The 11,579-nt window shown below is 52.4% G+C and overlaps 2 protein-coding genes across 2 annotated transcripts; one reads left to right on the top strand and one right to left on the bottom strand.

Moving 5' to 3' along the window:
* Positions 1–2,052: 2,052 nt before the first annotated feature.
* Positions 2,053–3,619, top strand: LOC130503994 (uncharacterized). The gene is made up of 3 exons (XM_056998557.1): positions 2,053–2,293; positions 2,341–2,475; positions 2,550–3,619. The coding sequence occupies exons 1-3, from the start codon at positions 2,053–2,055 to the stop codon at positions 3,557–3,559; spliced, it is 1,386 nt and encodes a 461-aa protein (XP_056854537.1). The 3' UTR covers positions 3,560–3,619.
* Positions 3,620–4,855: 1,236 nt separating this feature from the next.
* On the bottom strand, positions 4,856–10,299 carry LOC130503993 (uncharacterized). The gene is made up of 5 exons (XM_056998556.1): positions 10,033–10,299; positions 8,365–9,960; positions 6,317–8,259; positions 5,596–6,229; positions 4,856–5,110 (listed from the first exon to the last, which is right to left on the bottom strand). Exons 1-5 carry the CDS (start codon positions 10,297–10,299, stop codon positions 4,856–4,858), a joined length of 4,695 nt encoding a protein of 1,564 aa, XP_056854536.1.
* Between the last annotated feature and the right edge of the window lie 1,280 nt (positions 10,300–11,579).

Genomic DNA, 11,579 nt, shown 5'->3' with positions numbered 1-11,579 from the left:
CAGCAAGCAAATCCCACATCTATCCATCTCCATCCACTGTTCTTGTTGAGAAAGACTTCAGTCCAGCAACTTGAATCCATCCTCCATCTCTCTATCCCTAATCTTGATTTTTATTTCATTTTGTTTCTGTTTGCAAATCATTTATTCTGCATCTGAAATTCCCATAAAAATCATATCTGTTTCTGTTCTTAGTTTTCTTATTAGTTTACTTTCTGTTCTTCATTTTAAATCCACAAGAAAACTTATTAAAATCTCTTTTTGTTTCAGGTACAAAACCAGCACCATCCCTTCTCATACCATCCAGCCGCCCACTCTCTCTCTCTAGATCAACCATCTGGCCAGTTTGGGTTCTTGCCCACAACATTTTGGTATCAGAGCTTAAGGCTCCTAAAAGCTTTGGTTGTTTCTATTCCCTTTTGCTTGTTCACCATTGTTTAAGGTGAGTTTGGTCAACAGAAAATAGAAGAACTCAAGAGTGGGATGAACAGAGACGTTTTATTAGAGTCGGAATAACGAGGGTACAAGAGTAAGAAAGCCGGCTAGTCGATGCTCGGCGAGCTCCTAGCCGGAAGTACAAGAGAACGGCGAGATACAAAGAGAATAAAGGAAACCCTAATCTGGCCGCAAGTCTGTCTGTCTCCGTGGTGATGCCTTTCCTTCCTGTCCTCAACTCCTTATATAGTCTCTTAGGTCGGTCAGTTTTGACCTAATTCATCCTTTTTACTATGGGCCTTTTGACTTGCAGGCCCAATCGGGACGACTGTTCGGCCCGAGCCACTTGGTCGGCGCCTTCGGCTGCTCGTCTTCTGATCAGAGGAGGCAAGAGCCGAGTTGTGACTCATTTGGAGCCGGCTTGGAGCCGACTATCCTCTAGATGACAGAAATGGGCCTCCTGTTCGCTGGGCCTTGTGGATGGTGACAATTCATCCCCAACAGTAAGTCCCCCCCTAATTCGTTGTCGAGTCGAGCAATCGATCGCAGCGAATTAGTGAGTTAGGGCTCGAAGAATAGGAGGTTTGATCTTCTGATAGGCCGTCGAGAAGCCGCTGGCGGAGAGATTTCTTTTTGTTCTCTGGACGAGCAATCGGAACGCCGTATACTCGGTATCCCGGATGAGTCCCTCCAAACCGATAAATCGATTGTGTTTGGTCCATGATGTGAAATCGAACCGCTGTTGGTTTTTTGATCGAGAAGCCGAAACGTCGCTAGGGTTTTCGACGAGAATCCGAAAGGTCGCGTTTGAGGATGACGCGCGAGCCTGCCGACAGGCCCAATTAGGCCCGCTTAGGGTTAATGATGGCACCTCGTATGAGGCGCCTTCCCTCTCTCTATAAATAAGAGACCTCCCTCGAGATTTCTCTCATTCTTCTCTCAGTTGTCAGGTACTTTCTCTCTCTATCTTTTATCTCTCTAGCTTTTGCTCTCCGTTTTAGTTCTTTTACTCGGTATGTCGACGAGCAAACGACTTTCTCGAGAACAAAAGGGGAAGATGACCGCGGGTACCGTCGATCCCGTCAGCGATCTAGAGAGGGTCCGCGGATCTGGAGATAGTGCGGAGGCAGCTCATCGCGAGGCGATGATGGATACCGAGAACACGACCCGAGAGCAGCGTATGCTCGTCTCGGAGGCGATGGTTCGGTCTCGTGAGGATGATGATGGGGGCAATGGCTCTCCTGATGACGGGATGACTCCCTATTGCTTCTACCCGGGAAATATTTTCGAGGAGCAGCGCAGGCTTGACCCGACACGAGCTCGTCCCTCTGTAGTTGAAGGGCAGGATTGGAGGAACGTTCTACCGACGCGGTCTACGTTTGGGTCGGTGAGAAGGCTGCTGAAGAGAAGCAAGGCGACTGGGGTTACGTTCATAATCCCGTCAAAGGACCAACGACCGTGGTCTCTCCGAAGGGATATCAATGCGTATATGAGTCGTACTTCGAGAATGACACGAAATTATGGTTTCCGATACCTCGACTCGTCACCGCCTACACAATGCGCCGAGGAGTTGCTCTGAGCCAATTCTTAAATGGCGCTTGGCGCTTAGCAGTTGCACTGATGGTGATTGGGGCAGAAGCCGGTGCCGCTCTCAGTGTCCGAGCATTCGAGGAGCTGGTTTCGGTGAAGATCAATCAGGGCCTGTTGTCGCTAAAGATACGTCCCAACTACAATGTGGTAACGGGCTATCCGACCAAGACGAACGACTGGCAGCGATCGTACTTTTACGTTAAGTCTGATCGCTCGGCTTTCGAGGAGCCGCTGAAGACCGGTTACCGTGTTCTTTGGAACAATGAATTTGGTATAGATTCGTGCTCCTGACCACCTCTTTTCCTTTTGTTTTGGCAGTCCCCCACTCGAATACCGCGGAGTACGAGGAAGATTTTTTGGAGAGTGCTCGGATCGTCGCGTCTCAGAGGCAAGATCTTTGGGAGAACTTCTCGTACGGGAGGATTCGCAGGTCGGCTGATCGGATTAGACTACGTAAGTCTCTCCTCCTTTCCTTTTGTTCGGTTTCCTCAGGGATCCTAAGTTCCCCCTTTTTTTTGTCCTTGCAGAGGTTTGGCGTTCGGATACTGTTCCGATTATCACCAAGAAATCGAAAAGAATCAACCTGTTCAACAAGGCCGAGCAGACGGAGATCAATCGGGCCAGAGTTATGAGGGAATTGCCGGATCTACGCTTGGTGGTTGGGAAGCAACTTGGGTTTGTGGAGCCGGACCAAAACTCCAACGCAAACTCGCCTAATCTCGAGGAGCCTAATGCGACTGAGTCAGATGAGGTTCAGCTCGTGAGGAAAACGGGGAACATGAGAAAAGAGAGGGAAGGCGCTTCTTCCGAGGGGAAACAGACCGAGGAGACTTCCACCGGTGGGGGTGCCGGGTCGGAGAAGAAAAGAGCGCGAAAGGATTCCTCAGAGGTTCGACCTTCTTCTGTGGAAGAAGGGGAGCTCCAAGCCTTGGAGCCTAGTAATGGTTCTCGAGACGACAATCTCCCGAATCCATCTCCCGGTGGCGGTCAAGCGGGTGAGCATCAAGAGACTTCTTCTAAAGTGAAGAAGAAGTCGAAGAAGAACAAGAAGAAGAATAACGGCGGATCCTCGGGGCAGGAGGGGGCGTCTGATTTGGAGAAGGAAACCGTGGGAGCCCCGACTGCTGCCGTTTCTCTCCCAAAGGCAGCGGTTCGCGAAGATGCCGGGGGATCGAGCAGGTCCGCTCCGAAGACTCAGGAGAAGGAAGCTGTGCCGAAGGACCTTCAGGGGTTTTGTCCGGACAAGGTCGACTTTATCTTTAAGCGGGATACTCCTCTTGTTTGCAACGAGAGAGACTGTGCTCGCTTTGTCCGCCAAGTCCGGGGGAGCAGAAAGCATCTCCCACTCGTCAAGGATCTCGTCTTCCAAGACGACTACACCGCCGCCGCCGGTTCTTCGGTTAAGGTAAGGACAGTTTTTGCGTTTCGTCCGTTCCTCGTCTTTCTCCTAACTTGGTTGTCTCACTCTCTTTCTTTGATGTGCTGCAGAGCCAAGGGGATTGGAATGAAGTCGTCCGTAAGTACGACGAGGAGCTGAAGAGGACCTATGGTGTGATCGATAGGCAGCGACACAACACCAAGGAAGCGACGCAAGCCCTAGAGGTCATGCTTCGCAAGAAAAACGATGCGGTCATCCGGGAAGAGGCCATGAGGGATGAGCTCCTCCAGAAAGAGACGGCTATGAACAAGGAGCTGAAGCGAGCCCGGGAGTTGGTTAAGGCACTCGAGAAAGAGAAAGCCAAGTTGGCAAACGAGAAGAAGATCCTCGAGGAAGAGAAGGCTGCTGCTGCCTTAGCGCATTCCAAGGAGATGGATCGTCTCCGAGAGTCGCGCCGCTACGAGGTCACTCACGAGCGGATCCGAGTGATGGCTGTGATGCACGGAAAGGCTGCTGCTCGCTTCCAGAGGATTCGAGAGCGGGAGACTCGTCGCGACAGCTTTGAGGATGCGAGGTGTATGCTCGGTCAGGCTCGCGGAATGAGACGTTGTCTTGAAGGGATGAAGGCAACAGGTAAAAGCATCTCTCAGGGAGATATCGATACCTATGCCGAGCAAGAGAAACATTACGACGCGGAGGTGAAGCGTTTGATCGTAGACGATCTTACCGAGAAGGACCTCTCTCTGTCTCCTCTTGTGCTCGAGTCGAGGTTCGTCATCCAAGAGATATTGGGTAAAGTCGACAAGTACGGGTCGAACATGGGCTTGCTCGATTCTGAGGCTGCCAGGGCTCTTCGCACTCCGCTCAGGGGACCAGAGGATCAATCCGAAGGACCATCGAAGAGCCTTCTCGAAACCGTCCAGTCGCCAGCTCACCCTGATGCCATCCTTCCGGAAAATACTCCGGTGGTCGAGGAAACGATCAAGCCAGCGCCCGAGGCACCGATCTCCGATACGCCGGTCAAGACGGTGGATATCACCGATTCGCCGTCGCTTGAAGTGTCAGGCTCTGGCGTGAGCGGGGAGCACTCCGAGGAAGATCCCCTTGTCTCGGGATGACTTTAAATGTTTGTTGTATCCGTTTTTCGGCCTTTCGGCCTTGTTTGTCTAAAAACTTATTTCCTTTTCTCGGTTAAGGCCTTTGTTGTATGGATTTGATGCCTTCATACGTCTAACTTATATATTTCCGTAAGTCGCTTAACTTAGAAATATATAAATCACACGTCTATAACCGAGAAATGGAATAGTCCGGATGGTTGCTCGCATTTGCCGGCGAGTTCCCTCCTTTTCAGATAGAAACAGAAATTAGAGATGGTTGTTCGTTCGTATTTTTACTTATCCAACGAAGCTTTTACAAGTTTAACGTTCAAGTAAATACAAAGAGACTCTAATCGTTCTATTGAATTGCCGAGGAAAAGGTTTCAAGACGCAGTGCAGTGATCGAGAGAACTATTGGTCGGCCAAACCGTCGTCCTTCGATCAGACGGTCTGAAATTTCCATTGGATAGCCGGTCAATGCACGACGCACAGGTGACGCAAGGCTGTTATTCCCTTCGGCTGATACCTGATCAAGGCTCAGCCGATTTAGCTGGGCGAGTGCTCGTGCTCCGCTTGATGAAGGGGCTGGCATCGTTTGTTCGGGGAAAGGTGACTGTTGGTCATTCAAAAAAGTTTGGACTTTGTTTTGGTTGGGGCTGGACCCTGTGAAGGGATGCCTACGTACCTCGGATGAGGATCAAGCCTTTCGTAGTTCGTTTGACCGAGTGAAAGTGGCTGTAGTAGCGCATTCACTCGGACGAGTAGAAGTGACGGTTAGGTGCATCTACCCGTTTTTTTTTTTTTTTTTTTTTTTTTTTTTTTTTTTTTTTAAGCGAACAGTGACCTGCTGGTCGTTCGCTGGGAGAAAAAGATGAGGCGCTTCTATTGGTAGAAGAGGCGAAGATGCATCGAGTTCCAGGCTCGTGGGACTGCCTCTCCGCGGGAAGTCTCGAGTCGGTAGACGCCTGGTCGAACGACTCGGGTGATCTTGTAAGGTCCTTCCCAATTGGTCCCTAGCTTGCCAGCGTTGAGCTCCTTCGTGTTGTCGAAAACTTTTCGGAGGACGAGGTCGCCGAGCTCGAGAGGGCGCGCTTTTACCTTCTTATTATAGTAGCTCTCGATCTGGTTCTGGTAATTTTGGATCCGAAGAAGCGCCTGATCACGTTTTTCCTCGAGTTCATCGAGGGCATCGAGGAGCATATCTTGATTAAGCTCGACGAACTGTGGCATCTTGGCGCGCCGAAGACTCGTCACGTTAACTTCGGCGGGGGCCATTGCTTCCATCCCGTAAGCAAGAGAGAAAGGGGTGGATTTGGTCGCACCGCGAGGAGTCGTTCGGTGCGACCAGAGGACGCCGTCCAGCTCGTCGGCCCAATGGCCTTTCTTTAGGTCGAGTCGCTTCTTGATTCCATCGATGATAATTTTGTTGGAAGATTCCGCCTGTCCGTTTCCTTGCGGGTAACGGGGAGTCGAAGGGCTCAGACGGATATTCCACTTGTTGCAGAACTCTTTGAAGTTTCCGGACATGAACTGAGAGCCATTGTCCGTTATGATCTCGTACGGCAAACCGGGACGGCAAATGATGTTCTTCCAGACGAAGGTGCGGACTTCCTTGTCCGTTACCTGAGAGAACGCTTCGGCTTCAATCCATTTAGTGAAGTAATCGGTGAGGACCAGGATGAAACGACGTTGGCGCGAGTTCGGCATTGGCCCGATGATGTCCATCCCCCACCTCATGAACGGATAAGGGGCAGCAGATGTCCGCAACAGCTCAGTGGGACTGTGGATGCTCGGAGCGTGACGCTGGCATTTGTCGCACCGACGAGCGTATGCCTCGCAGTCAGTGTTCATAGACGGCCAAAAGAATCCCAAGCTTCGAACCTTAAGGGCGAGTGCTCGGCCTCCCGAGTGGTTTCCTCCTGCTCCGTCGTGAGTTTCAGCCATTACTCGGCGTACTTCATCGCCCTGGATGCACTTTAAGAGAACCTTGTTCGCGGTCACTCGGTGAAGTTCGTCGTTTATGATGACGTAGTGGGCGCTGCGTCTCTTCAGGCGTCTCGCTGCCCACTTATCGCTCGGCAGTTCTTCTCGTATGAGATAATCTAGGAACTCGGCTCGCCAATCGACTGAGGTATCGTCACGATCGGGCATCTCAGTGTCGGTTTGATCGGTGGTGGATCGTCGAGTTGTTGCAAAGATTGGAGCGATGAGAGAGCTTTCGTCGGAGGAAGAATCGATGCTCGGTCGATCGATCCGATGTATGGGTATCGTCCTTTTGACCTGATCGTGGAGTTTGCTCCCGAGTGCGGCTAAGGCATCGGCGCAAACGTTCTCTCCGCGAGGAACCTTGGTGAGTTCGAAGAAATCGAATTCCCTAGCGAGCTCCTGAACCACTCGGAGATACGCATCCATTCTATCATTGCGAGCATCGTAGTCGCCGCTAAACTGGCTAGCGACGAGCTGCGAGTCGCAATAAGCACTCAAGCGTTTGGCTTTGACGGCTCGGGCGAGACGAAGACCGGCGATCAACGATTCATACTCTGCCTCGTTGTTAGAGGCCGGGAAGCCGAAGCTGAAAGACTGGCGGATGAGTTCTCCTGTTGGCGATTGAAGCTGGACTCCAGCACCGGATCCTTTACTCGTCGATGATCCGTCGACATGAAGAATCCAATTGGGACTCGGGACATCGAGGTCTTGTGCAAGATCTGGCGTGAGTTCGACAAGGAAGTCGGCGAGGACTTGAGATTTGGCGGCTGTTCGACATTTGTACGTAATGTCAAGCTCACTCAGTTCGATTGCCCACTTGGTCAGCCGGCCGGCTCTGTTGGGATTTTGCAGGACGGTGCGGAGCGGTTGGTCGGTCAGAACCTCGATAGAGTGTGACTGGAAGTAGGGTCGTAATTTCCTCGCGGAGTCGACGACGGCCAGAGCCAGCTTCTCAAGGGTTGGGTATCTGGTTTCCGGGCCGGTCATGCGTCTGCTCGTGTAAAAAATCGGACGCTGCTCGCCACGGTCCTCCTTGATCAAGACACTGCTGACGGCTGCCGAGGAGACAGCGATATAGAGAGACAAAACGTCTCCTACGTCTGGCTTGGCCAAGACGGGAGGAGTCGTCAGGTATTGCTTGAGTTGGACGAACGCGTCCTCGCATTTATCATCCCAGATGAACTTCTTGTTCCCTCGGAGGAGATCATAGAAGGGAAGACACTTGTCGGTAGATCGGGAGATAAAGCGATTAAGGGCGGCGATGCGTCCTGTTAGTCTCTGAACTTCGCGGCAGTTTCTCGGACTGGGGAGGTTCAGGACTGCTGAGATCTGTTTCGGGTTAGCCTCTATTCCTCGTTGCGTGACGATGTAACCAAGGAATTCGCCCGAGGAGACGCCAAACGTGCACTTTGCGGGATTCAACTTCATCCCGTACTTGTTTAGGATGGTGAAGCATTCCTTCAAGTGTGCTAGGTGGTCGTCGGCTCGGAGGGATTTGACGAGCATGTCGTCGATATAAACTTCCATTGTTTTCCCCAACTGGTCGGCGAACATCCTGTTAACGAGCCTCTGGTAGGTTGCCCCGGCGTTTTTCAACCCGAATGGCATCACCTTATAACAGTAAGTTCCCCGGTCAGTGATGAAAGCGGTTTTCTCCCGGTCGTCTGGGTGCATCAGGATCTGGTTATAGCCCGAGAAGGCGTCCATGAACGTCAGCATCTCGTTGCCGGCCGTTGATTCGACTAGGCGATCGATGCTAGGCAACGGGTAGCTGTCCTTTGGACATGCTTTGTTGAGGTCGGTAAAATCGACGCAGACGCGCCATTTACCGTTCTTCTTCTTAACGACCACCGGGTTGGCTAGCCATTCCGGGTAACGAACTTCAGTGATTGAGCCGGCACCGAGTAGACGCTCGACTTCTTCTGCGACTGCTTTGGATCGCTCTGGTCCCAACTTTCTTCTCTTCTGCCGGATGGGTTTGAAGTTGGGATCAACATTGAGCTCGTGGGTCGTGATAGCTGGATCGATTCCCTTCATATCAGACATTGTCCAGGCGAATGTGGATAGGTTTTGCTTAAGGAACTCGAGAATCTTCTGCTGCATTTCGTCGGGCAGAAATGCGCCTACTCGGACTGATTTGCTCGGATCCGACTCGTCAACTGGTACTTCGAGAACCTCCTCCTTTTGCGGGCAGACTTTGCTCGTGGGAGGAGAGACCGAGTTGACAAGTGATTGGGAGCGCTGGATTTTAACCGTGGCGATCAAGAGATCACGCGCGGCTTGCTGATCGCCTTTCAGAGTTTTGATCGATCCGTCTGATCCTGGGAACTTAACACACTGATGATACGTTGATGCGATTGCTCGCATTGAATGCAGCCATGGGGTGCCGAGTATAACGTGGTAAGGGGCTTTGGAACCGACCACAGAAAACTTGACTGTCCGAGTGACTCCGCATGCGTGAACCGAGAGGCGGATTGTGCCTGCGATCACTTCTGACGAGCCGTTGAACCCTGTCAGGGTCCGAGTAGAAGGCTTGACGTCATTGAGGTCAATCCCCATCTTTACGAGGGTTTCGCGAAAGATGATATCTACCGAGCTCCCGGTATCGATAAGTACTTTTGTGACGTCGTACTTGTCGACGCCGAGCACGACGAGCAAAGGATCGTTATGAGGGAGGTGCACGCCGAGTGTATCGTCAGACGAAAAGGTAATCGGCTGATCGTCTACTTGCTTCTGGGGCCACCGTTGGGAAGTGGTGGCTTGCCTTCGGTGGTCTTTGACTGCTCTTACCGAATCGCCGCAGGGAGGCGATCCACCCATAATGACGTTTATCCGGGGACGAGTTTGTGCTCGCTTTGCGCGGAGCACATCACGGAGGTCGTTACTCGTTTCGGCAGTATCCCTTTTCTTGCGGTTAAGGGTTGTCCGCAAGTCGCCGATCTTCGCGTTGAGTTTGTCTCGCAGATCGCAGTTCGGCTTGTCGGCGCACTGCCTTTGGGAGGATTCTTGTGCCGAAGCTTTCGCGGCGCGATTCGAGTCGATCTGTCGGCGGAGATCGGAGGAGACTGGCGTTTCCTCGGTAGCGGATCGAAACTTTTGATCGAGGAGGGACCGAAGATCCGTAGTGCTGTCTAGGTTTTTCGTGTCGTCGTCTTCTTCGGACGAGGACCCGGATTCGTTCTCTTGTTGCGGTTGGGCGCGGATCACTTCGATGCGCTGGCGATTGGTCGGCTGATCGTCATCTGCCGAGTCGTCGTCATCATCGGTCTCTCGGGCAGCTTTCTCCGTATCCTTCGACTGTTTGTCGTTTTTACGGTTCTTGCCCTGCGATTTACGCTGAGCCTTCTTGTCTTTGTTCCTGCTCCAGCTGTTTTCTCCTTTTGGCTTGGGTTTAGGCGGCTGGATCTTGTAATCCCCGCTTTCGATCGAGGAGAGGAACTGGGCGTAGAGGGATTTGCACTCGGTCGTGTCGTGTCCCTTCACGTCGTGATACTTGCAATGCTTCGTGAGATCGATGGGAGTTCTGGTCGGTCCTGGAGCCGAATCGACTTTAGCCACGACACCAGCACTCGGGGTACTGGGAGATGCATCTGGAGAGTCGGTCTCTCGCTGGTAAACATTCCACTTTTTATCGTGCAGGACCATGGTTGAGACAGGGGCGTTGTTCTCGTCCACGACGTAGAGGAGACCTCCTTTTTTGCCGCCGTTATCAGCTGGCGCGTGCTGGCGTGGCTCTGGCCGAGCACCCGCACTTTTGGCTGCGACCGGCTTGGCAGCGTTCTGCTTCCGAATTATTGCCTTGGTGTCTTCTTCCATTCGGATGAAATTGTGAGACCGGGCAATAGCATCGGGAAGTGAAGTCGTGGGGTTGGAATACAGGTCCTTACGAAACTTCGAGTTGACGAGGAGAGTGTTCATCAAAGCGTCGATAGCGATGTGATCAGGGACGTCGACTCGGGAAACGATCGTCTTGAACTTTTCCATGTAGTCCTTGAGGCTTTGGTCCTTTGTTTGCGCCATATTCCACAGGCTGGAAGCGGTTGCTGCTCGCTTGGTAAACATGATGTAAGTCTTGAGGAAAACGGCTGATAGGTCTCGGAAACTGCGAATCGAGTTCTCGCTGAGCTGTGAGAACCAGGTTAGCGCTTGTTCGTTGAGTGTTTCGACGAAGAGCTGACAATATCCTGCGTCCTTTCTTCGTCGGAAAGGCGAGCTCTGGCCATAGCTATGTTGAAGGCTGTCAGATGTTCGACGGGGTCGCCGCCGGGTTTGTACTCGGGGAGACGGAGCTTTTCTATCTTGCGGAGCTGGACCCTGGTTAGCTCGCTAGCGAAGGGCGAGCGCGAAGTAGAGGCGATGACGCTGTCGATCTGAGGGGCTGCGCTCGTCGCTTGGTGGATCTGCGAGCTCATTTGTTGAAGGCTGAGTTTGAGCTCGGCGATCTCGCGAATCGTCGTCGGATCTGCTGTCGTCGGAGTAGGGTATACGGCGGGAGGACCGTTAGGGTCAGATTCGTCCACAGCGCGGTCTTCTGCCGGCGTTGGAGGGAAGAGATGCCGGCAGACGGGTTGGGAACGGTTCGTCGGTCCAGCGGGAGCAGTGAGGGCAGCCACGAGAGCAGCGAGCTGCTCATTCGTCGTTTTCTGGACTTCTTCTTGATGCGCGAGGCGAGCCATCACGGAGCTCATGAAGTCCGACGAGAGAAGAGGAGGAGGGGGCGGAGGCGTAAGCTCGGTCGCTTCGCCGGAAGAGCCGGGGTTCGAGTCACCAATCGTCATACTAGGCTAAGAAACGTTACTCTGATCGGCCCCACGGTGGGCGCCAATTGTTTAAGGTGAGTTTGGTCAACAGAAAATAGAAGAACTCAAGAGTGGGATGAACAGAGACGTTTTATTAGAGTCGGAATAACGAGGGTACAAGAGTAAGAAAGCCGGCTAGTCGATGCTCGGCGAGCTCCTAGCCGGAAGTACAAGAGAACGGCGAGATACAAAGAGAATAAAGGAAACCCTAATCTGGCCGCAAGTCTGTCTGTCTCCGTGGTGATGCCTTTCCTTTTTGTCCTCAACTCCTTATATAGTCTCTTAGGTCGGTCAGTT

The sequence above is a fragment of the Raphanus sativus genome, unplaced genomic scaffold (assembly GCF_000801105.2).
Source record: "Raphanus sativus cultivar WK10039 unplaced genomic scaffold, ASM80110v3 Scaffold1286, whole genome shotgun sequence".
In the NCBI taxonomy this organism is placed as follows: domain Eukaryota; kingdom Viridiplantae; phylum Streptophyta; class Magnoliopsida; order Brassicales; family Brassicaceae; genus Raphanus; species Raphanus sativus.
This window is presented reverse-complemented; position numbering and strand designations above follow the sequence as displayed.